The sequence below is a fragment of the Rhinatrema bivittatum genome, chromosome 4, assembly GCF_901001135.1.
Source record: "Rhinatrema bivittatum chromosome 4, aRhiBiv1.1, whole genome shotgun sequence".
In the NCBI taxonomy this organism is placed as follows: Eukaryota; Metazoa; Chordata; class Amphibia; order Gymnophiona; family Rhinatrematidae; genus Rhinatrema; species Rhinatrema bivittatum.
The window spans coordinates 47,628,153-47,653,474 of record NC_042618.1 but is presented as its reverse complement, the minus strand read 5'-3'; the positions used below and the strand labels follow the sequence as shown (position 1 = coordinate 47,653,474).

Sequence of the window (25,322 nt, the reverse complement as noted above, 5' to 3'; positions counted from 1 at the left end):
GTCTAGAAATGATCTGTGAGAATGTGGAAGTCACTGAAATTGTTTTCAGCACCGGGTCTCCGGGTCTCGCGCTCAGACTACAAACTGAAAAAAAAAAAATCAGTTTGGTAAAGAATGCGCCTTTTTTTTTATCTTTTTCAGTTTCTAAAAGTGCTTTGATGGGGGAGGGGGTTGATTCTCAAAACCATTTCTGTACTAAAATAGCCCCAGGGTCAGGGAGTGGCAAAATGCACTTGCAGCCCTGTTTCACATCTGCTTTTCTGAGAACTGCAAAGAGGCGTTCCAGAGGCAGGGGGGCGGAGTTACACGAATACTTTTCTGTTTTTGAAAGGCGGGCGTGTAAATTACATCGCACCAGTTGCACTTTCCGAAGAGCAGGCTTAGGTTTGTGCGCCGTTACGTGTGTGCGCGCGCGCGAGTGCTCGCCCAACTACCCGAGAACTTTCAAAGCAAAGTGAGCCGGAGAGTGGCCATTTTGTCCGGATATCTTGTCCCGCTGAACATACTTGTCTAAAGTTAACCAGCTGCATGGAGCTAAATAACTTGCAAACCTAACTGGCTTATATTGGAATAATACCGATTAGGCTGTTAAGTTATGGGGCTTGGTGTGGACAGATAACTTTCTACGTGAAGGCGGCGCGGGCCTGTCTCGCGCCGCCGTGGACGACAAGGGAAAAGCGCGGGGAGCGGGAGGAGGGGAGGGGGAGAGCTAACCGATGGGGATGGCAACATTTTGAATTGTTGCCTCGCGATTTGGTTACCTCTGAGTTGAGCGCGAAATCCGGCTGTCGGTCGGCGCATTCAGCGAGAGCAGGGCTGAAGCAGCTTTCCCTCCCTCCCTCAAGATGGTGTAAGGGCGGAGGTGTTGTTTTTGTTGATGTTAGTGTCGCAGCGGTGGCGGTAACCCGAGCCCAAGTTGTGATGTGTTAGTCATGTATTTAAAATGGCAATCAAGGGGGGGGGGGGGGGGGGGGGGGGGAGAATCTCATGTAATTTTGTGGCTGCTACATGAGATGGCCAATGAGCTGGGGAGGGCTAATGTTCAGGCCGCGCTCTTACCCTCGCTGGGACATGGCGGGGTAAGAGTTAAAGGGGGAGCTGGATTATCCTTACCATTGGGACGAGGTGGTAAGGGACGTTGGACAATGGGGGAAGGGGGGGTGGGGGGTGTTTATATTGAGGTATGTTAAGTTGGTGGGCTCGGGTTCTGTGTTCAATAAACTGCGGCCTTGTCTTATGCCATAGGAAATGTGTACTGTGTCCTGTATGGATGGGGGGAAAGCTGAGGCGAGCCGCAAGTCCTGCTTCCCTATGTTATTAACTAGATATATCTTCAAAGATAAGGAGCCCAGTAACATCTTCCAAATTTTGTTTATTATCACTAGCAAAAGAAACACACATCATGTAGGTGTACATAGAACAAAATCGTTCATTAATAAAAGTCTTCCAACATTTCCGTCACATAATATGCTCTTCCATTTCAGCGCCGTAAGTTTAAATGTAAAAAAAAACCAAAAGGCCTTTGTAGGCCAGTGGCCCAGTTGCATCCCCTTTCCCAATATGTACACTTTGGCCCCACCAGGCCGAGTTACCCCCCCCCCCCCCCCCACACACACACACACACACACACAAATCCTGAAGAAAGACTCAAATTTTGGTGAGGAGAGTGGGATCGCCGATGGCCCCTCCCCCGTCCTTTCTCATGTTATCTTTTAATAAAAATTTCCCTGTCACCCCTCCCATCAACCTTCCCCCACCCGCACTCGCAATGCCGTGTTACACGTGCATGCACGTACGCACGCCCCCCCCCCCCCGAGTCCACAAGAAACCCTGTCGGCAGCCAGGTAACCTCTTGCCTGCTCCCAGCACTGTTTGGTTGTGTCGTATCCTCAGGCGCTGACCTTGTCGTCCATCTTTGTTTATTGTCATATCAGAGCAGCGCTGGGAGCAGGGGAGGGGGTTGGAGGGAAATGGTACTGCAAGTGCGGGTGGGGAGGGGCAGCAGAGAAGCTTTTATTTAAAAAACCGGGAACGGAGAGGGTGGGGGCGATCCATAATCCCGCCCCCTCCCTAATAATTAGAGTTTTTTGTCAGGGTTTGGTGGGACTGGGGCAGCTCAGCCTGGCGGGGCCAATGTATACATACTGGGAGGGGGCTTTGTAATTGGGTCGCTGGCCCATACAGGTCTTTTGTCTTTTTCTAATGTTACTGTGCTACTTCACCGGATTCAACACACGGTTTCTTAACGCATGCGCTACTAAAAATAAGCAAATGGTATGCTAATGCAAGAGGAGTTAAAAAAAAAAGTGAGCTAACACAAAAATGCGTGCACAAAGTTAAATCGTGCATTCATCCTTTTGCATAGGCCGAGCGCTCATTTTAACTTGTGCTGAAAAAAAACAAGTCTCTCAGACTCATGATTTATGCGCATGAAACAAGCCCAAATTATCGTTTTGTGTGTATAAATCATGAGGCAGGAAAGGGAAAAGCAGAGCCCAGAGACTGCAGGCACAAGATTCATAGAAACGTCAGCAGAAGAAGACCAAATGGTCTATCCAGTATGCCCAGCAAGCTTTCACTTTTTTTTCCCCATACTTATCTGTTTCTCTTGTAAGTGACTTTTTGTTCTATTTCCCTTCCACCCCTGCCATTGATGTAGTTAGCAGTACTGGAGCTGCATCTAAGTGAAGTATCTAGCTAATTGTTTAGGGGTAGTAACTGCTGTCATAGCAAGCTACTCCCATGCATGTTTACCCAGCCCTTGTTGGTTGTTGTCCAAGCTGTGCAATAGCTGCTGTGACTGTGTGGTAAGGTTTCATTGCTGTTTGTGGTGTCTCCTGTAAGGCCTATTTGAGGTGAAGGGGGGGGGGGAGGGGAGGGAGGGAGGGAGAGGGAGAGAGAGAGAGTGCGAGTGCACCTGGCCATAATGTCATCCCCATAGGTAAGTATTTGTATCCCTATGGGAGGCCCACCTAGTAACTCGAGGTGGGGTTTAGGTATGAGTGTAGGGGGTTAGGGGTCACTTTGACATTCTACATGACACGAACGAACAGAACATTGGTCTCTTGTGAAGATTTGATGGCCTTCGGAGTGAGGAAACTCACTCCAAGATGAGATTTGTGCAGTGTTCTCGCAACCTAGCTTGATGTTACCCAGGTAGAGAGTCCATCAAGCTAGGTGGAGAGAACATTGCCCAAATCTCATCTTGGAGTGAGAGACCACTGTTCTGTTCGTACGTGTCACGTAGAATGTCAAAGTGACCCCTAACCCCCTACACTCATACCTAAACCCCACCTCGAGTTACTAGGTGGGCCTACCATAGGGATACAAATACCTACCTATGGGGATGACATTATGGCCAGGCTTGCTCTCTCTCTCTCTCTCTCTACCTCAAAATGGTCCACCCAGTGATCATATGCAGGAAATACAACAGGTCCAACACCTATCACAAATTCTGATAATGTTATCGCAATGTGCACTAACTTAGCTCTTCACATAGGGGCGGATTTTAAGAGCCCAGCTTGCGTAAATCCGCCCGGATTTACGCGAGCAGGGCCCTGCGCGCCGGTGCGCCTATTTTACATAGGCCTACCGGCGCGCGCAGAGCCCCGGGACTCGCGTAAGTCCCGGAGTTTTCCGAGGGGGGCGTGTCGGGGGCAGGCCCGATTCGCGCGGCGTTTTCGGGGCGGAACGGAGCATTTCAGGGGCGGGTCCGGGGGCGTGGTTACGGCCCGGGGCGGTCCGGGGGCATGGCCACGCCCTCCGGACCCGCCCCCAGGTCGCGTCCCGGCACGCTAGCGGCCCGCTGGCGCGCGGGGATTTACGTCTCCCTCCGGGAGGCGTAAATCCCCCGACAAAGGTAAGGGGGGGTTTAGACAGGGCCGGGGGGGGTGGGTTAGGTAGGGGAAGGGAGGGGAAGGTGAGGGGAGGGCAAAAGAAAGTTCCCTTCGAGGCCGTTCCGATTTCGGAGCGGCCTCAGAGGGAACGGAGGTAGGCTGCGCGGCTCGGCGCGCACCGTCTATACGGAATCGGTAGCCTTGCGTGCGCCGATCCAGGATTTTAGCGGCTACGCGCGTATCTACTAAAATCCAGCGTACTTTTGTTGGCGCCTGATGCGCCAACAAAAGTACGCCAAATCGCGCTTTTTGAAAATCTACCCCACTGGTAATTAGCGCAAATTGCAATAAACTGAATTTTTGCATAAACCACGCCCCTTTTGCAATCGCATGCGGTACTTACCGCATTTTGATAAATCCAGGCCTATGCTGGATATCATTGAAAATGAAGTATCAGGATAATTTGGTTTGGGGTAGTAACCGCCTTATCAAGCAAGCTACTTCCCTGCTTTTTTGTGGATGCACATCCTTTTTTTTTTCCCATTTCCTCTTGCCGTTGAAGCATAGAGCAATGTTGGAGTCGCATTAACCTTGTGTATGTTTATTTAATTAGGATATTAATCTCCAGGTAGTAGCTGTCATTCCCGCAAGCCGCCCCCATGCCTCTTCACTTCATTCACATCCTCAAGACTTTACGGATCCACAGTGTTTAACCCACGCTCCTTTGAAATCCTTCACAGTTTTGGTCTTCACCACTTCCTCCGGAAGGACGTTCCAGGCCTCCACCCCTGAAGGGCTGCTCTCTCCTTCCCTCCTACTGAACATTTCACACAGCTTCCTCCCAAAAAGGAAGATTCCCCCTCCCTCCTGTCCAAAAAAGGCCTTGTCCTTTTTTCTTTTTTTTTGATGGGGGATCCCCGATATCACAGCCCTTCTCGGGAGGAAGCTGTGGCGGGTAATGTTTTGAGGTTAGGAGGAGAGGCTGAAACTATTTGGAGGGAGGGAGAGAAAGACAGAGTAGCCTCATGGAGGTGGGGGGGGACTTTTAAACTTTTTAATAGAGAGCGAGAGAGAAGAAGGGAAGATTTGTGCGCAGAAATCGGAGCACGGGTCTCCAGCACCACAACTCCCAATTAGCCCCACACTGACACTAACGTCAGAAACTTTACTTCACAGCTGACTAGGAGTTAAGCTTCCAGCGCTAAGAAAACACAAGGTAAGCCAGAGCCCCTCTCAGCAGTGGTAATTGCTAATGCCAGCATTAATTAATTAACATGGGATTTTTCACGAGAGGGCTCTAACCTGTAGGTGCATCTTTTGCGCGCAAAAAACTCCTTGCTGCATCAGCGGTAAAGTTTGCGCACAAAAAAAAAAAATGCCCGCACAACGGCGGGTTAAACCGTGCCGCTCTGCCAAACACCCCTTACTCCAACAACCTTTAAGACAGGGACCTGAAGGGCTTGCCCGAACTGTAACTTGCCTTGGAGCCCAGCTTTGGAAAGGCTGTCAGCAATTCCTTCTTATACTGAGACTACTAAAGAGGAAACGTGCAAAGCTGCGGAAATTCAGCTAGCCCCGTGAAAGCAAACGAAACGTCACATGAAAGGAAATTTGAAAAAAGAATACATGAGAAGGTACAGGTCAGTTAACGGTGCTGTAGTTGACTGCCCTGAAAAAAAAAAGTAATGTTCTAGTGATACGAATTCATAGTCAGGCTTTTTGGCTGAATATATAAAGTCATACTGTGTTCAAATGAGCTGTGCTCAAGACTTTCTTAAATGAAACATGAAAAATTATTTCTCTATATGGTTTTTGATGACATTTTTCTGCAAACCACTTTTCTTCCCCATTTTGTTCTTGCGGTGTATGATGTCACCAGAAACCCCCCACGGAAATATCTCCTGATTTTCCCCTGAAGTTTTTTACCTATTGTTACAGACATGAGTCATTTTCTTCTTCAGTCGTACGGGTTCAAGATCGAGCCAACACACTCCAAGCCATGATCCGCTGCAGAAACTCTACAGATGAGACAGGCAGCACCGAAGAGGTGAAAGGTTCAGGCTTACATTTCACTTCTTGGAAATGGGGGATACCCGTCAGATTTGTAAGGCTGTCAGGCTGGGATCATTCTTGAGGTTATCTTAGAATTGCGTTTTTCTAAGAAATCTGCAATCTCTAACAGTGTCCCCCATGTGATCACGAGGATCAGAAGGTCATACACATTGGAGGTGATTTTCAAAAGAATTTGCGTGTGTAAAATTTGAAAAATGCTGCTTTTACCCGCATAACTCCTTTGAAAATCCACTCCATAGGACTCAATTGCCAAAAGGCTTCCTGCGTTTCAGTGAGCTTTTGAAAATTGCTACTTTTAGGCACGTAACTCCTTTGAAAATTGCCTCCAAAACGTGTGATTGGAAAACAGGGAAAGTTCTGTTTCCTGCCTCGCTCCAGGGGCGCAAAGGAAAGTGGGAAAGGCAGACCGGATGCCGCCAGAGGGAAGGGATATCTGTCCAACATTCTCTTCTGATCACCGCAGCCTCTCCACATCCCACCCCCTTCCCCTACCAACCTGGCTTTTCTTTCAAATCCATATTCAGAAATGACATGTTCCCAAGTCTTTACATATGGGGAAAAAAAATCTTTATTGAATAAGACCCTGTATCGGAAACTTAGATTACTCACACAGAACAGCAGCATTTTGCTTTGATTACATATTCTAGAATTCTGGCCTTTTAAATACAGAATTCTATATTCTTAAGTGAAATAAGGATCCAATACATTTCTTTTAAAATTTACCTTAGTGAAACATATTTTCGATACAGGAAGATTTTACAGCGATTTCAAAAGGCAAAGTTTTTTAATAATTTAGTAAAGGTTGGCTGGTATGCTGGTTTGCAGTCTTAAAACCTGGTTTGCAGTCTTAAAACCTGTACAGTGTTGTCCTAGTCCCCACTGAACTAGCAGTTTCACTAATAAATGTTGGTTTAAATTTTTGTGAGATTGGATGGCAACACAGTATGTCAGAAAGTGAAAACTATCATGTAGATCTCAGTGTCTGAAACATGAAATATGCTCCTCATGGTAATTGCTTTTCTCATTACAAATCTGCCACTTGCACTTTCATTCTATAAACTGGTACAAAACATATTTGCATAAGGCAAGAGGTGCCATAAATGAATGTCAGACACAGGAAGAAAGCGTTGGACAAAGGCACAAAATGGAAGAGAAACTAAACCAGAACTTGTTTGTTTTGATGCAGTGATGATAAGAAATCACCTTTAAAGCTGAGAAGCAAACAGGAGCATAGAGGACTACAATAGAGTAACAGGAAGGACAGGTTGCTTGCACTCAGGCCGAAACAGTACCGACGCAGTAAAAAATGTGTGTATGTCTCCCACGCCCGCTCCTTTAATGCACACACAACTCATTTTTTTATATGTGCGATTCTCTATTCTAATAAGACGCTAATCAAAGCGGCGCCAAAAGTGCGCGCGGAGCTCGGAAAAACAGCATCCATAACGCTACTGATTTTACTGTATAAGACGTCTATATAGTATCCCGGATGCGCTGGATAATGCGTCGAACTTCAATACATGTCATATTTCTAGCGAACAGGAGTTTTCAATTCCAAATGTTATGTTTTCATAGATCTTGCCAAATATCATTGCTCTCACACCATGACATCATTGCCGCGTCATAATCCTGCCTTGGATGTGTATATAAATCGCTGCTCGGAATAAGACTGCCCCTGTTGTATTTGGGTCGGGTCAGGATCATACAGACCGGTTTGAAATGGTGCTTTTGATATCAATCGGAAGATCAATATCTAAAACATCTGCATCCCTTTACTCTGAACAGGTAAGAGACACAGTCATGGACGCTTCTTTCCAGGAGGGCCCAGACGGACGCCCGGAGCCATGGACATTCATTAAGAGGCGGGAACATCCATGCGCAAAGGCCCCACTAGCTTCTTTTCTGGGTGCTCCAGACTGCGGCCCTCCACCGCAGGCCCCAGACGGATGCCCAGAGCCATGGACGTTCGTTAAGAGATGGGAACGTCCATGCTCAGAGGCCCCACTAGCTTCTTTTCTGGGTGCTCCAGACTGCGGCCCTCCGCCACAGGCCCCAGACGGATGCCCAGAGCCATGGACGTTCGTTAAGAGGTGGGAACGTCCATGCTCAGAGGCCCCACTAGCTTCTTTTCTGGATGCTCCAGGCTGCGGCCCTCCGCCGAGGCCTCAGACGGATGCCCAGAGCCATGGACGTTCATTAAGAGGCGGGAACGTCCATGCTCAGAGGCCCCACTAGCTTCTTTTCTGGATGCTCCAGGCTGCAGCCCTCCGCCGCAGGCCCCAGACGGATGCCCAGAGCCATGGACGTTCGTTAAGAGGCGGGAACATCCATGCTCGGAGGCCCCATTAGCTACTTTTTTGGGTGCTCCAGGCTGTTTTTTGCTCTTTTCTTGATGCTGTCCATGTGCTCCTCTTCTTTGTTGTGGCCAATAAGTGCATGTGCCAGTGTCTGTTCCTAATAGCCATGTGGCTGGTACTGTTCTCTGTTCATTTATTCTGTTTTTTGCTCTTTTCATGATGCTGTCCATGTGTTCCTCCTGTTTCTCTGTTCATTTATCCCATTTCTTCTGGGTTTTTTTTCCATTCAGACATTATCATGGCAGCGAAACGTACCATTTCACAGGTAGAGACAGAGTCCGGAGATCTGCAACAGCAGGCAGGTACAAGTTGTAGCCAACCGTCCAAGAAGCAAACACATGATGCTCGCTTTAAGGATGCAGAAAAGGAGCGACTGTGCCGTGCTGTCTGAGAGAACTACAAAGTTCTCTTGCAATCAAAGGTTTCTTGCTCCATGAAGAAATGGATTTGGGAGAGGATCGCGCTGGATGTCAGCTCCCTGTCTGTTACTCCCAGGGAGGTAAAACAGCTACAGCACCGGTGGCGTGATACTCAAAAAGAGGTCAAAGAAAAGGCTGGCAAAATTGAGGCAGCAGCAAAGAGGATAGGTGGAGGGCCACCATGTCATATAGTCTTGACGCCACTGGAGGAGCTTTTTCTCAGTACTGTGCGGCCACAGTCATGGTTGGTGTGCCCGCACTGTACGGCACTGACAGCGGAGCAAGTGAAGGTATGCATTAGGAGATATCTTGTTTGCATTGCATGTTTTCTTTTGGGCTCTTGGGAAGCAAAATGTTGACAACTAGAACTTCAGCCTATCTTTCTCCATCTTTCTCCACAGATGGAGTCAATGAGGCTGATGTTATTGAAGAAATAACCAATCCATTCCCACGCCAGAATTTGTTTTCCCTATATCCAGCGCTGGCTCCCCCAGCCAACACGTTCTGGATGGCGAGACCCAGGAACTTTTCACACTTAACCTGTTCAAAGTCTCTTCTGCAAGCCAGGGACGTGAGTCATCTGAGACATCATTACCCCTAGAGACATCTGAAGCATCAGCACCATCTCCGCTAGAGGCTGCTGCGACACCAGAACAGGAACAGGCAACAGTGTCACGAGACCTGGAACAGGTGTCATTCGGTATTGACGGGCTAAGCGAGCACTTTATGTTCGGAATAACATCGCGACAGGACCAACATGACTTGATGCTCCAGGAGCTGAGGCAAATCCGAGCCAACATCAATGGTGCATTGGCTTCTCATTCGATGTTGATGAATGAACTGATCAGCGCCATCAGAGATGTCGCCTCTGCTTGTCGTTCCCATAACAACCCATAAGAATTAGTTCAATAAAAGTTTGTTTTATCTATTAAAGGAACAAATTCTGTTTCATATTTATGAGCACTTAGGTTAATTCATCACCCATAAAGCATGATTTCCATCTCCCTCGCTTCTCCAAACCTGTCATGCCTCTCCCCTTATATCTTCATCCTTTGCACATCCCCCACCCTCCATAACCAACACTACCACTTATAGCTTCTGTAACAACCAACTCTTTAAAACAAATGGTATTGTTTAAATAAAAAGATATATATATATATATATATATAATGCAAAAAAAAATACAGTACAGACTATTTCAAAAATCAAAAATATATATATTTTTAAACTATGTACAACAAAATAAAATATATACAATAGGGGAAGGGATGGGGCCATGCCGTAGGGGCCGAGGAGGAGCATTGTCATTGACGACGGGGAGACGGTGGCCATCCTAGAGGAGCCCAGGACATAACCAGAAGCGACTGAGCTGCTGCCATGGAATGCAGCAGCTCAATAATTTCCTGCTGGCCATGCCGCAGGTCCTGGAGGATGGCCACTGTCTGCACCATCAGGCCCTCCATGACATCCAGGCCGCGGGTCAACTGCTCCTGGAGAGCCAGCATAGCATCCAAGTGTGCCTCCATGGGAGGTGGCCTGGGCTGCTCCCGTGGCCCTTCCCAAGATGCTGCGCCAGCCTCGAACCGGTGACCCGCTCCTGGTGCCTCTGGTGCGACCTGGACATCGTCATCAATGACGATAACCTCCTCGGCTTCCATAGCTGGTGAGTCTGGAGGAACGGGGGTTGGGGGTGGTGGCGTGGGTGATAACAGCATCGTCAGTGGCGTTGCTGCTGGCGGTGGCACCGATTGCACATCTGAAATGAGAAAAAAGAAGTAATTACCTGGGTGCAAAATTCGGAAAATGGGACAAACGGGCCTGACAGCGTAAAATGACAATTGCCCATACTTTAATAGGCCAATACTATTAGTGCTCACCTTGTGGATGTGGCGGTGAGGGTGAGGGTAACGAGGGTGCTGGTAAGGGTGGTGGTTCCTCCTCCTCCTCCTCCTTCTCCTCAGCAGAAGTACTTGTGTCAGAAAAGAGAAAAACGAAAGCGTTACTGATGCGCATGAAAAGATCCCGAATGGTAGGATTGAGACACAGCAATCACCATTTGTTATTGTCATTATTAAACAAGACCTCACTTCTTACACCTCTTGCATCATCGTAAGCCTAATATTTCAAATTTTTAATGTTAAACCAACAACACATACCTTCCTGTGGTGTTCTTCAGGCGTGCAGGGCCCGAAGGAAGTCCCGCTCCTCCCTCCTCAGTCTTCGGGCCTTCTTTTTCAATGCCTCAACCTGGCGACAGAAGAAAACAAATAGAAAACATTCAACAATGCAAGAAATTGACCTACACTCGAAAAAATGATCCAGAAAATGCCAGACACTTATAGTATCAACACTAAATCATGAAAAAGTCTAGCTCAAGTTCAAAGGGATTGTATGTAATCAAACTGGGGAAACCTCATAAAGTGCCAATACTAGGCTAAATCGAATGCCTATAAGGCTACTTATTCTGAAGCTCTAACTCCAACAATGTGGATGTTAGAATGAGTTTATAATCATTGGTAACCCCCAAAAAAAAGATGCTTAATATATTATTCCATTAAGCTATCTTATCAGTCCAGTACAAGTCCACTGTTGTAGGAGTAAATAATGGTATACAAAAAAATGTTATACCAATTAAAACTCACTGTTATGACGCCAAGATACTCCGTGAGAAACTTCATGCAATAAGTGTAACGATCCCGACACTGCAATGTTTCGAATAGGATTTCTTCATCAGGGAATCCCTTTTAAGCATGGAATATACTTGTATATCTCAGCTGTAATAACACATTCAGTAAATGATGGCGAATGCGCTCCTTCATTAAAGTGCTGTACGTGCACTGAAGATGGAACGATGGCTTTTTGTGGTCGAAGTGCTTCTTCCTCTCTGGGATTGCGCAATTGCGATCTGCTCGTTTCGCTGCTGTCAGCACAGCCCAGCTGTCAGCATGGCACAGCCATATGGGTTCCAAATGTCTAATTTTACTTTTTTTCATGGTTTTCTGGTTGGCACTACAACAGTGCATTTACATATATAATAAGCTTGTGATTATATACAAATGTCTCGCATGCATAATTTAATAACATGTTTTGAGGAATGGTGCACAAGGCTGAAGGGTCCCACAAGGCAGATTTCTTCACCCACTAAGCCACAGCTCTTGTTCTTCATTCTTGCATGAGCCATGGAGCCATATTGTTGTGAGTGCAAAGCACTGGACAAAAAATGTACACTACAAAATGGATGTCTCGATGCGGCCACGAGAACTTTGTCCACTTGCACGACCTTTGCCCACTTCACAACAGTAAACAATTTTGGTGTATCAAACGCCTATTGCCATGGCCTTTCCAAGACATCCACATTCATGGTTGTCTCGGCACCCACTATCCTCCCAACAACACCAACATAGATGCTCCCTTGGCCTACACTTGTAGAGGCCTCGGAACTTACCTCCTGTGGGAACAAAGCCTGAGTGTTGAAAGTTGCCCTGAGCACCCGCCGGGCCTCATCGGCCTAATCTGGTCCCATGGGAACCCAGGGCGAAAATACAGATGACGCTCATCGAGTACGATGAGGTAGGCCAGCAGCCTGACATTCCTCTCGGAGAAGTTGGGTACCTCCCTTGCGGCATGGCTATCCAACTGCATTCAAAATGGCCATCTGGGCGTGGCCACAGGAGAGGGCATTACACATTCATGCATGTATGTCCCTCCCTCTGGCGTCCCTCTGGTGTCCCTGTCCCCGAAGGTCCTGCGGAGCCTTAGGGACACCGAAATTTAGACACAGAAGGAAGAAGCCTTGCGAGGCGTCCCTCCTTCTAGCATCCCGAGAGGTGTCCCTGTCCCTGAAGGTCCCGAGGAACCTCAGGGACACCAAAATCTAGATGCCGAAGGAAGAGGCCCTGCGAGGCGTCCCTATCCCCAAAATCTAGATGCCGAAGGAAATGACAGAGAACAGATTAAAAAAAAAAAGTATTAGTTTTATGAAGCCAAAATAATACTGCAATGGAAAAGACAGAGAACAGATAGATAAATAAAAAAAAATGTTAATAGTTTTATAAAGCCTAATTAGATTTTCCAATGCAGGGAACTTTTTTCATCCTTTGATCACAGTTCCTGAAAGAAAATACAAGACAGGATTAAATTTATGCTCTACAGGCATGAAAAGGATAATATCAAGGATTTTGCAGAGGTATGTAGAAGAATAAAATCAGTGCATCAATATTTATTTTTTTATTTAAGGTTTTTATATACCAGCATTCATGAAATGATCACATCATGCTGGTTTACAAATAAACAGGGGTGCAATAAATACATCAAAAACAGAAATAACGTGTCGAAGAAAGCAGTTACAATTATCAAGGACTATTGAACTGGGATCAGAGAAAATAAAGATAGTTTAGCAGAGACTAAATTATATATGACAAGATATAGGTATAACTGATATAACATAATATATAGGTATAACATATATACATATATATATATATAACATATATATATATAACATAATATATAGGTATAACATATATAGGTATAACATATACCGTATTTTCCGGCGTATAAGACGACTGGGCGTATAAGACGACCCCCCCCCTTTTTTATACATATTTTTAAGAAAAAAAATAATTTTACACTCAAACAGGAGCAACCCTATCTATGAAAAGGCAACACTACAAATACCGTATATCAGGCCCTAAAAACCAATATACCTCTTATTAGGAAAACAGAACTAGCAAGCAGCTATAGATCCCCACACATAAATAATTGTAAAACTATACTAATAAGCAGAATAAATGTTTCAAAACAGCTATGAACAGAATAACATCCAACAATTAAAAACTCATAAAAACTATTAAACATTCTCCAAACACCAATAAAATATTTCAAAAAAGCAGACACATCACATAATATTAAATAATTAAAATGGCAGTCAATCAAGAAAAATAAACTTAAAAAACCACCTTTCCTTACCCCCTCCAGCAGCTCTCCTATTCCTCTTCCTCTTCCTTAGGGCCCATGTCTCTCACACACACACACCATACCAGTCATGCCCCCATGACCAGTTTCTGTCTCTCACACACCAATCATTTCCCAAACAGTCTTTGACACACACACACCAGACACCTTCCTGAACAGTTTCTCTCATGCCATACACACACACAGGCTTCCCACTCCCGTGTTCTGCTTACCGTACATATACGGGCTTCTCACTCTCATAATCACTTTCTCTGTCTCACACACACACACACCAGTCTCTCTCTCATTTCCATGCTCACTCTCCACGTGCACAGGCTTCTCATTCCCTGAATCACATTCTTTCTCTCACATTCACACACACCAGTCTCTTTCTCTCACACACACCGTCACCTTATCAACCAGTCTCTCTCTCATGCATGCGCGCGCACACACACAGGCCTCCCACCCCATGCTCTCTCTCACATAATCAGGCTTCTTACTCCCATGCTTTCTCACATACCCAGATTTCTCACTTCCATGCTTTTTCTCTCTCTCACACTCACATACACATCAGTCATCTCTCTGAGCAGTCACTTTCATTGTCTCTCACACATGAGCTCGCTGACCAGTTTCTCTCAATCACACACATGCTCTCAATCAAATGCATTCTCTCACTTACACACAGGCTGGCTGCTTCTCTCTCTCTCTCACCCCCCCCCCCCCCGAGCACAAATAGAGGCTGCAGCAGCTTCCTCCTCCAGCCCCCGCAGGCCAAGAAAGAAGAAACCCATCGGCCGCGGGAGGCTCATGCTGCTGTCTCCTTTCCCGATTACCAGCTCCTTCGACTGCTCGGGGCCGTTCCTGCTGTCGCCGCTGCAATTTTTTCACGTGGCATGGCTCTTTCTTCCCACGCATCACTTCCTGTTCCGGTTCAAAAGGGGGGGGGGGGGCGGGAAGAAGAAAAGGGCAGCCGCGGATGCCACAGGTTTTTTTTTTTTTTTTGCACCGCTGCCGTTCCCGCTGGGCTTGAACGTGCTGATAGCCCGGCGGCAACGGCAGTGCGGTGCGCGGGAAGGAGAAAGCCGTGCCGAATGAAAAAATTGCAGCGGCGACAGCAGCATCGGCCCCCGAGCAGTCGAAGGAGCTGGTAATCGGGAAAGGAGACAGCAGCATGAGCCTCCCGCGGCCGATGGGTTTCTTGGCCTGCGGGGGCTGGAGGAGGAAGCTGCTGCAGCTACTATTTGTGCTCGGTGGGGGGGGGGGTGAGAGAGAGAGAGACAGCCAGCCTGTGTGTAAGTGAGAGAATGCATTTGATTGAGAGCATGTGTGTGTGATTGAGAGAAACTGGTCAGAGAGCAGGTGTGCCCTATAAGACGATACCCGGCGTATAAGACTACCCCCGACTTTTGAGAAGATTTTCTTGGGTTAAAAAGTCGTCTTATACCCCGGAAAATACGGTATATGATAATATATAGGTATAACATATAAATTATATATGACAAGATATAGGTATAACTGATAACAACTTACACGAGAAATAAACCTTGATGATCCTTCTGCGAACATCATACCCCCGTGCTGTGTTGACCACCTCTGCAGCCGGTTCCAGAGGTAGATCTGGCGGCAAGTTTTCTGCAACCTCAGCATCCATGCCAAATCACAAACAAATGCATGCAGCAGGCTATAATAATGCTTGCCACTTTTCAGCACTATATTGCAGGGCTCCACCAGAGTGATCTAAGCATCTGAATCTGCCTTTCAGAACTCCAAAGGTCCGCTCGATCACATTTCTTGTACTGGCATGAGGCTCATTGTAGTGTTTTTCAGCTGCAGTGTGTGGAGACTGAAGCAGTTAGCAACCAGGGCTTACAGCCATAGCCACTATCACCTATATGGGGTATAATCAGGAATGCATCAAAAAGCACTTCACAGTGAGAACAGCAAGCATAAACACATCACATATTAATATACATATACTGTATTGTATACCTAACCACCCTAACACTACAGTCCTTGACACATGGCATCATCTCACCGCTATCTAGAAACCCGCCCCGTAGCCAATGTCAACTACCAAGCAGCCAGCCTTTACCGTACCTCCCCTGTGGGAAATGGGCAAGAATGTAGGTGTCATGGCAGCTCTCAGGAAACCTTGCAACAATATTAAGAATTCAAAATTACGCACATTCATCAAATGGAATTGCTTGCAATTCTGGAAGGAACTCTCCTCTTCTGACTTTGGGATCAGTGCAGTATGGGTGCAGTCTATAGCACCCAACACATTCGGCATCCCTGCAATAGTCATGAACCCACTACGGATCTCTTGCAGTTGCACTGGATCGTTAGGAAACATGATGTACTTCCTCATCCGCCTCATCATGGCCTTCAAGATCTGTGCCAGATGCCGTGAGAAGGAGGCCTGGGTCATATCCACAACGATACCCACTGGGTTCTGAAAACTTCTGGTACCGAAAAAATGTAACGCACCAAGAAGTTTCGTCAACCCTGGCACAGCATGATTGCGATTGGCCACGGGGTCAAGGTCACTGTGCAGATCTTCATATAGGGACAGGATTGCCCGTGAGCTGAGCCTGTACCTTCGCACTACATCTCGCTCGAGCATGCCAAAGAGAGTTGTCCTTGGGCGAAAGATACGTTGCGGACACGGTCTGCGGATAGCCCTGGCCTGTCCACAGATAGCGCCGGCCTGTGCACAGATGGCTCTGTCCTGCTGTGCCTATACAACAAACACAACACAATAATCAGCATAACATAAAATAATGTAAATATTTTATTATATAATATAAATATTATATTATATAAGTATTAAATCATGGCAGCATCTGCATCTGTAAGAACAGGCAGCATAAATGTTTTGGATGTCCATGCACAGGCCACAAAGCAGAGCCAATGCTGCCGTTTGAACAAAGGGGTTGATGACATTCATACACATAAAAAACACATAAATACATGTTCCCTTATAGGCAACAATTTTCCACCTCCTCTGGTCTTGCTGCTGGGTTCTCTTCTCCTCGGGTGTTGTCTGCAATCGCTCACCTAGCATTTCTTCTTCTGGCTTTCATCAATAACAAAAAGATCGCCAAAGCCAAAATGTACACATAATCCATGATGCTATCCGATCCGTCTGCCTGCCACAGATCGCGGCACCACACTAATGCCAGGGTCAGGGCAGGCACAAAATTTACATGTTAAAAAAAATGTGTTAAAGACGCGCTTCTGTGGACACGAGTTACTGTATCAAGGGTAATAGCTAATCCGGCTGGTGCAGATTTGTACGCGCCTGTTTTCACGCGGGCTAAGGACACGCTACTACCGATATTGAATTGTACGTCAGGATAACGCTTCGAAAATGTTCGTCTAATTTGTGTAAAATGGCTCGCTGGCCCGGTCGTGCTTTACTGTATCGGGCTGTAGGAAGTGGTAATATTCCGTGTGCACAATGACTTTATCAAAGGCAGCCAGCTACCACCAGTGCTGGCAGCCCAATTCTCTGGAGTGCTGTACCTGTAATGGGAGTCAAACTTGATTTAGGAGGCAAACCAAATACACCATCACAGTAAATGCTATTTTGTGTGAATTTTCTAGTGACATACTGGATAAATATTTGGGAAGCACTGCCCTACAAATTACAAATATAGTTTTATTTTCAAAGGGTTCCTGATTCAAATAGTTTTTCTAGATGCAATGACCACAAATGCTGTGAATGGGAAGTCACTTTGTCATTGAAGACATATATTTTACCAGCTCACTCCAGGATTTCTCACCAGGTCGAGTTTCAGGTGTTATGAATTGGTCAACAACAAAGCAATTTTCAAAACCATGCACTTTAATTTATTGTCCACAGGTTGCTTTGTGTGCGCGCGCGTGCACACACACGCAGCCTGGGGCGTTGCCCTCATTTTCAAACGAAAAATACATGCATACTTGCCCTTTGAAAACTACCAAAGGAAAAGTAACTGCAGAGATTTCCATTTTCTTTTCTTGAGCGTGCTTTTTCCGGCCAAAACTATGTGCATTCTCTCCCCCCCACCCAGTCAAGAATGCCTCCAGGATAATATGGGTTAAACTTAAAATACGCACGTTGTAGAATAGCACAATGTAGACTTAGCCGCATACAGGGCAGGCAGTTTTCAGAGAAGCGGAAGTGGCTTTTGAAAATTGCCCTGCCAGTCAGTATGAATATTATTGCAGTAGTCTTATTACATCATCTACTGAAATTCACAAATGCTTAATACAGAAATCTAAAAAAAGGTATTTCCACATATTTTTGACATGTTTTGTAATAAAATATAAAAAAGATTGCATGTCAGAGGAAAGCACTGTGTAAGTTTTCCTACTCTAAACAATGTGTTTTAAGTCTAACAATGGAATACTTCTAGGTACTGCATTACTAAAGCCTGATGTATTCTTATACTTTTCCTTTTGGCCTTCTGTTCCTTTGGGCTTCCGGTTCACGCTGAACCAGTTTTCACTGGGGCCGTGGTGCCACAAGCCTTCATTCAAAACTACCTTAAGTGTTATCTTCCCATCACTTTCATCTAGTCCAGGAACCACAGCGCCAGGGCCCTACACTGCAGCTTCCGTGGCTACCAGGTGCCACTGCTCCTCCTTCCTCCCTCCCTCCCTCCAGGGCCTGCAAACGCTAACACTGCACCTTTTCAGAGGGCAATTTGCAAAAGACTTTATCTGGATAATTAAGCAGTGACCTGAATAAAATCAGGGGCTGAAAAATGCCCCCTCCTTCTGCGACTGCCACAAAAGGATGGAAGCAGCAGCAGGGCACAGGGCAGAGCTGGCAGTCAAAGCGCGGGGATTCCATTTTTAAATCCTGGCACGTGACTTGTGGCATGGACTTTGCACTCTACCATTTACCCCAATTGTACACACACATATTCGGGAGGATGGTTTCAAGAAGGAGTGTGTGAGGGGAGCAAAGTGCATCCACCCCATACCTCACACATACACAGTCCTCTAGACGGCACCTCGCCTCCAACACAAACAAACACACACACACACACTCACCCCCACTACTACCTCCTTCCTCCCACACACACACACACACCCCACCCACACTACTACCTCCTTCCTCCCACACACACACACACTCACCCCACCCACACTACTACCTCCTTCCTCCCCCCACACACACACACTCACCCCACCCACATTACTACCTCCTTCCTCCCACACACACACACACACACACTCACTCCACCCACACTACTACCTCCTTCCTCCCCCCCACACACACACACTCCACCCACATTACTACCTCCTTCCTCCCACACACACACACACCCCACCCACATTACTACCTCCTTCCTCCCACACACACACACACACACACTCACCCCACCCACACTACTACCAACCTCCTTCCTCCCACACACACACACACACTCACTCCACCCACACTACTACCTCCTTCCTCCCCCCCACACACACACACTCCACCCACATTACTAACCTCACTTCCTCCCACACACACACGCCACCCCATCCCACAATTACTACCCTCCTTCCTCCACACACACACACTCACCCCACCCCCCACTACTCCCTCCTTCCTCCCACACACACACACACTCACTCCACCCACATTACACTCTACCTCCTTCCGCCCACACACACCATCACCCCACCCACATTCAATACCTCCTTCCTCGCCACACACAACACTCACACATGCACCCCCACCCACACTATTATTACCTCCTCCTTCCCACACACACACTCACCCTCACCCACCCAACACGAACCTCCTTCCTCCCACACACACACACCCTCACCCCCACCCCACTAACTAAACCGAAACCTCCCTTCCTCCCACCACACACAATCCACTCACCCTCCACCGCCCCAACGCCCACACTACCCTCCCTTCCTCCCACACACACACACTCACCCCACCCACACTACTACCTCCTTCCTCCCACCCACACACACACACACACACACAACTCCCCTCATCCCACCCCCACAAATTAGGGGGAGGGCTACAAAGTAGAGTGCAAGGGGGTAAGTGTGCATCCTCTCTCATCCTCACACCCCCACTCGCCCCACCCTGCACATCACAGTCCCCCACACACCACCATGCCCTTCCTCGCAGACCCCACCTCCACCACCACCTCCCTGTCCCTGTGCCCTCCCCACACAGAGACACTCATATATGTGCATGACCCTTCTATACCACTAGGCCTCCCCCCCACACACACACACACACATAAGAGGAGGAAGGAAAGGGCTGGAAATTGGAGAGTATAAGAGAGACTTTCATTTTAATCAGTCAATCATCCTGCCAACATTTCTTTCCTAAGACACATGTCCACAAAGGTGAAGAAGTGCTACACAATTAAGACTGCAAAAGAGCCTTAGCCTTCTATCCAGAGAGGATTGAAGCTCTTAGAAAGTGCACCCAGCCTTTTGTATCTTTAGACACCAACAAAGCTGGGACTGCCATTGCCAAGCACACTTGGTTGGCTTTTCCTTCTGTTATGTCCAGGCAGGCCTGAATCTAGTGAGTCATTTATTTAGTTATTTATTTGTTTTTATATACCGACATTCATTGGAGTATATCACATCGGTTTACATTATAACTGGAGAAATAGTAAGACAAAGGTGTCTTATTATTGATACATTGTAACATAGAAGCAATATAACTTGATAACAATTTTAACTGGTATATGATAACAATAAGCCTTATATATTTATTGGGGGGATAGGGCTGGGGTAAGGTGGGGGAGGAGGGGAGGGAACTGGCTCATAGTGTTAGAGATATAGCAGTGTCAGCAGTCCACCTCAGATCAGGCTGCGACCTGGAGTTCTCTCTGCACAGTCACATCGCATTACTGTTTTGACAGCAATTCCTGACATGACAATAGGTTCAGCCACTCTGTCCTGAGGAATCTCTTAAAGGTGAAGAACCCAACTCCATCCCCTCCCCATACCTGGGAACTTTTGATTTCCTGTCATCCTGAGATCGTCATGGGGTAGTGAAGGGGGGGGGGGGGGCAGGAATGGGGCCTGGTAGCAACATATGCACAAACTTTCTATTTCACATACTAGCACACTCACATGTTCATTCACACTCTCTCTCACACACTTTTTTCCTCTTCCACACATACTCACACATATGCACACTCGTTCATTTTTCTCCCTCTTCCACTCTCACTCAATTACTTTTCCCTCTTCCATACACACATGCACTCTCACACAGACATACACACACTCACACACTTAATCACTTCTCTCCCTCTTTCACACACACACATACTTACACACACAAACACTTAATCACTTTTCTCCCTCTTCCACACACACACACACACACATGCACCCTTATACACATACATACATACTCATTCTCTTTTTTCACCTTGATCCCCATTTAGCCATAGCAGCTGCCTCTTTCCTCAGGCTCACGAGGCAAATGTGCCACTTCCTCCTCTTCTGCAACATCAGGCCCGCGCTGCCCTTGTTTCATTTCCTGTGCACGGCCCGATTCTACTGCTCTTCCTGCATCTGCAGTTTCTTTTTCCTTGTATGGGGGAGGGGAGGCAGGCTTCTGTGTTCGTCTCGCTCCTGCTGCGCGTCCCCAGACTTTTCCTCATCCTCTTGCAGCACGGGTGCTGACACTTCTCCTCCTTTGGGCCTGGGCCCCTCCAGCCATTTTTAATTCCAGCCTTGTGCAGCAGGGCACCCGGAGTTTTCGGGTGATGGCCCAGAGACCCGGCAATTTGTTCAGAATTCCAGAGTCTCCGGGCCAAATCCGGAGAGTTCCCCGGTATGCCCCCCCCCCCCCCACACACACACACACACACACACACACACAAACCCCGGGCCTGTTTTGTTTGTTCTAGGTAGCCCCTATATAAAAGACAACAAATACAAAAATGGGCGGTTGCCACCAAAAACAGGTTTTGCCCATTGGCATTGTTTAAAATTTGCCCCTTTTTCATGCAGGGCAGTTTGTATCTAGGGATACCCCATGTGCAAGGTCTGCCTTCCTGCTTGTTCCTGCAGGGTGTTCTCTGAGGACAGCAAGATATCAGTCCTCACAAGACCTAACCATCTCCCCTTGGAGCAGGCTTCTCTATAATGAAGTTAAATTATAGAACTGAAAGAGCCCACATGGGGGTGCTACATATGTCCAGTAGGGTATGCTGAAAGCTCCAGAAACTTTGAAATTAATGCTCTGTGCCAGGCTCCACCTGCTGATGCACATGTGTGAGAACTGCCATCCTGCTTGCCTTCGGAGAATTAGGATATTTCCATATTTGTATCACTTTTACTTGCCCATATTGAATTTTATTTATTTATTTATTTATTTTTGGGTTGGGTTTTTTTTATATACCGGTCTTCTTACATTGTATGTAAATCAAATCGGTTTACAGATAACAAAGTAACTTGCTAAGTAGCATTACATATAACGAAGAAACTCTTAGATAACAGATAACAATGAGAGAAAAATATAAAAAACAATAAATAAGGTATTAATTGGATATTCCTAATGAAACAGCTGCTTTGCAATAGGCTGAAGATGGAATCTTGAAAAAAATTAACTTACATGTGGATGAATCGAACAAAAATTGATCTGGGTGAAGTGAGGCTAAGAATTTTAGCTGCCATTCGCATGCCCAGTCCCCTATTCTGTGTAATAATAATTGTAAGCCATCATAGTATAATTCACAATTCTCAGTATATAATCAAAATTCAATTGAAAAGTACAGCAAATTAATTTTAAAGCAATTTTTTCAGAATTAATCTTTGACTTGCATACTGTGCTTGGTTCATCAACTAAATTGTCCATTTTCTTGTTCAATTCACAGGAGTTTCAAAATAAGCAATGATTACAACATGTATGCCTGATGTCATCAGCCACCATGAATACTTCAAATTCATCCTGCAAACTACCCTATGACTATAGTGCAAAACCTGTAGTTGCAATATACAGCATTGTTTTTGCCTTAGGACTGCCAGCGAACTGCTTAACTGCATGGCTAACACTGTTAAATATCCGGAGACATAATGTGCTGTCAGTGTACCTTTTCAGTTTGTCACTGAGTGAACTGATGTACTTGAGCACTCTGCCTCTCTGGATTATCTACATTCAGAATAGCCACACATGGCAGCATGGATCGACAGCATGCAAGATCACAGGCTACATCTTTTTCAATAACATATATGTCAGCATTTTAACCCTATGCTGCATTTCCATCGACCGCTTTGCAGGCGTGGTTTACTCGCTGGAATCCCGAGGCATCCGGCGTCAGAAAATTGCAATAGGCATCGTGTGTTTTATCTATTTTGTGGTTGCTATAGTTCACTGGCCCGTGTTTAACATGAAGGACGGGGAACAAACGAATAATTGCACGACCTGTTTTGAGACTCTGCCGATGCAGCCGCTCGTGGCTTCATTTAACTATGCCAGGGTCGTGGTTGGGTTTGTCATTCCATTATTGATTCTCATTTTCACTAACTCCAGAATAACCCAGACCATACGAACAAGCAGCAGCTTAAATGAGGGCCAAAAAGCAAAAGTGAAACGCTTAGCTATTGCTGTTATAACGATCTTCCTTATTTGCTTTGCCCCCTATCATGTCGTGCTGCTCATTAGGGCCATCGTTTTCTCTCTGTATCCAGACGACACCTGTTGGTTTGAGGAGAAGATATACACAACTGCGACAGCTTTTCTGTGCCTGGCTACTGTTAATAGTGTGGCTGACCCTTTTATCTATGTGTTGGCCAGTGAAAGTGTTAGAAAAGACATCTGCAGGGGCCTGAGGAATTGGAGAATTCAGTCATTCACCAATCATAAGAGTGACAGTAACAGTTTGCCCAGGAAGCCAACTAAAGCAGTACAAACAACGGAAAGAACTCTTCTTGATGGAAACAATGCCCGTTTCAAAGAATCTGTGATGCAATAACTGAATCACATTTCTGATGTCCTGTACAAACAACGAGAGACAGAGAGAGTAAGGTAGTAGATTCTAGACTGGGAATACGCCAACTTTTAAGAAGTTTGCAAGCTAGTTCATCGAACCTGCAAGAAAATCCTGAGTTCATTTAATTAGCTCAGCAAACCTTTAAAAATGAAATCCAATACAAACTGTTTGAATCTGTGAATGTGAGAGAAAATTCAACCAGACGCAGCCAATTCGCAGGCTCCTCAGCAGGCACATTACTGTGAATTGGTGAATCAGCAGCAACTCACAGCAGATCTGGTAGAATTTCCCCAAATTTGCCAAGAAAATTCACTGAAATTTCCCCAGAAACCTAATGAAATTTTGCAAATTCCATAGAACTCATACCTGATTCAAGTTTGGTCTCAAATTTTACATAGCATCATTCTAGGCCCATGGTTTAAAGCTTGGTCTTCATGACGGTAGTTTTCCCCATAATCAAATCTATAATCCCAACTGTACTTAATGGCCATACAAAATATTTAATGTGCCTATTGTTATATATTTGTTTTATGATTATTTATAATATATGTTGAAAGTATTTTTTTCTGTACATCAAAGGTTTCAAATGTCAGTGTTACCTCATATTTGTACATATTTAAGTTATGTGTTATTCATTTGCAACAATAAAATTATATTTTATTGTTTATTCTCTTGCTGCACTATGTGCCGGATCTACCAATGGATCTTTCATACGTTGTGTCTCTGGTAAGAATCTTTAGTATGGGGTGGCCAGCTCTGGTCCTCAAGAGCCACAGACAGGTCTGGTTTTCAGGATATCCATAATAAATATACAAGAGATAGATTTGTATGCACTGACTCAATTCTATGTAAATATATCTCATGCTTATTCTTTGCTAGTAGTAAAAGCCCATGCAAGGACAGAGAAATACTGTGAAGTGTAAGAACTGCGTAATTGAGGTGTGTGGTAGTAGAGAGTAGAGATGAGCTTCGGTTTTCTGGCTCGGGTCGGGTTTCAGTTCGGGCGCTTCGTGGGGAAACTTGTTTCCCACGAAACTGGAACCCAAACCCGAAACCGGAAAAACGAATAAATAAAAGAAAACACGGATCGGGGAAAAAACTGCGAATCGGGAAAAAAAAATACCCCAACCCTTAAATTTCACTTTCTTAACACCCCCCCCCCCCCCCCCACTATCCTGATCCCTTCCCAAGACTTACTAAAAGTCCCTGGTGGTCCAGCGGGGTCCCGCGAGCGATCTCTCCCTCCATACCGTCGGGCTGTCGGGCTTGCTATGACTCAAAATGGTGCCGATAGCCTTGCCCTTACGTTGTCACAGGGGCTATCGGTACCATTGGTCAGCCCCTGTCACATGGTACTGAATCGGCCTGAGAGAGAGAGAACGAGAGGAATGGAGCTAGAGAGTGGGGTGGAGCTGGGAAGTTGAGGGAGGGAGAAGGGCAGAGCTCAGTTTACAGACTGGCAAAGCAGGTGCAGGGCAACTTTTGCCTTTATTATAGTCAGATGGATCCCCTGAAAGCCAGGCCTGTTTGTGGCTCTTGAGGCTCAGAGCTGGCCACGCCTACTTGTAGTATATCTGAGCCTATGTGCGGCTTGTTGCAGCATTTCTTCAACGATGTTTAAGAAAATGCTAAACAAAAAATGTACATTTTTATCCGGATATATTTAGATAATAACTTACTATTCTGTTTTGTGGCCCATATAGAATGTACATTAGTGTT

At 46.1% G+C, this 25,322-nt stretch overlaps 2 protein-coding genes across 2 annotated transcripts in view; one reads left to right on the top strand and one right to left on the bottom strand.

Moving 5' to 3' along the window:
• The window catches only part of GPR132 (G protein-coupled receptor 132), a 72,613-nt gene extending 48,223 nt beyond the window's left edge, over positions 1-24,390 (top strand). Inside the window, exon 3 of the mRNA XM_029598094.1 lies at positions 22,488-24,390. Coding sequence (XP_029453954.1) covers positions 22,527-23,585 — 1,059 coding nt within the window. The 5' untranslated portion in view covers positions 22,488-22,526 and the 3' untranslated portion in view covers positions 23,586-24,390. The remainder of the gene's footprint in view (positions 1-22,487) is intronic.
• On the bottom strand, positions 9,980-10,793 carry LOC115089336 (WAS/WASL-interacting protein family member 3-like). Its single transcript, XM_029597426.1, has 3 exons — positions 10,780-10,793; positions 10,563-10,654; positions 9,980-10,441 (listed from the first exon to the last, which is right to left on the bottom strand). Exons 1-3 carry the CDS (start codon positions 10,791-10,793, stop codon positions 9,990-9,992), a joined length of 558 nt encoding a protein of 185 aa, XP_029453286.1. The 3' UTR covers positions 9,980-9,989.
• Positions 24,391-25,322: the final 932 nt, after the last annotated feature.

Coding starts and splice junctions, on each gene's coding strand:
- LOC115089336 (XM_029597426.1), bottom strand. Junction 10,442..10,562: donor CTCACCGCCACATCCACAAG/GTGAGCACTAAT, acceptor TTCTCATTTCAG/ATGTGCAATCGGTGCCACCG.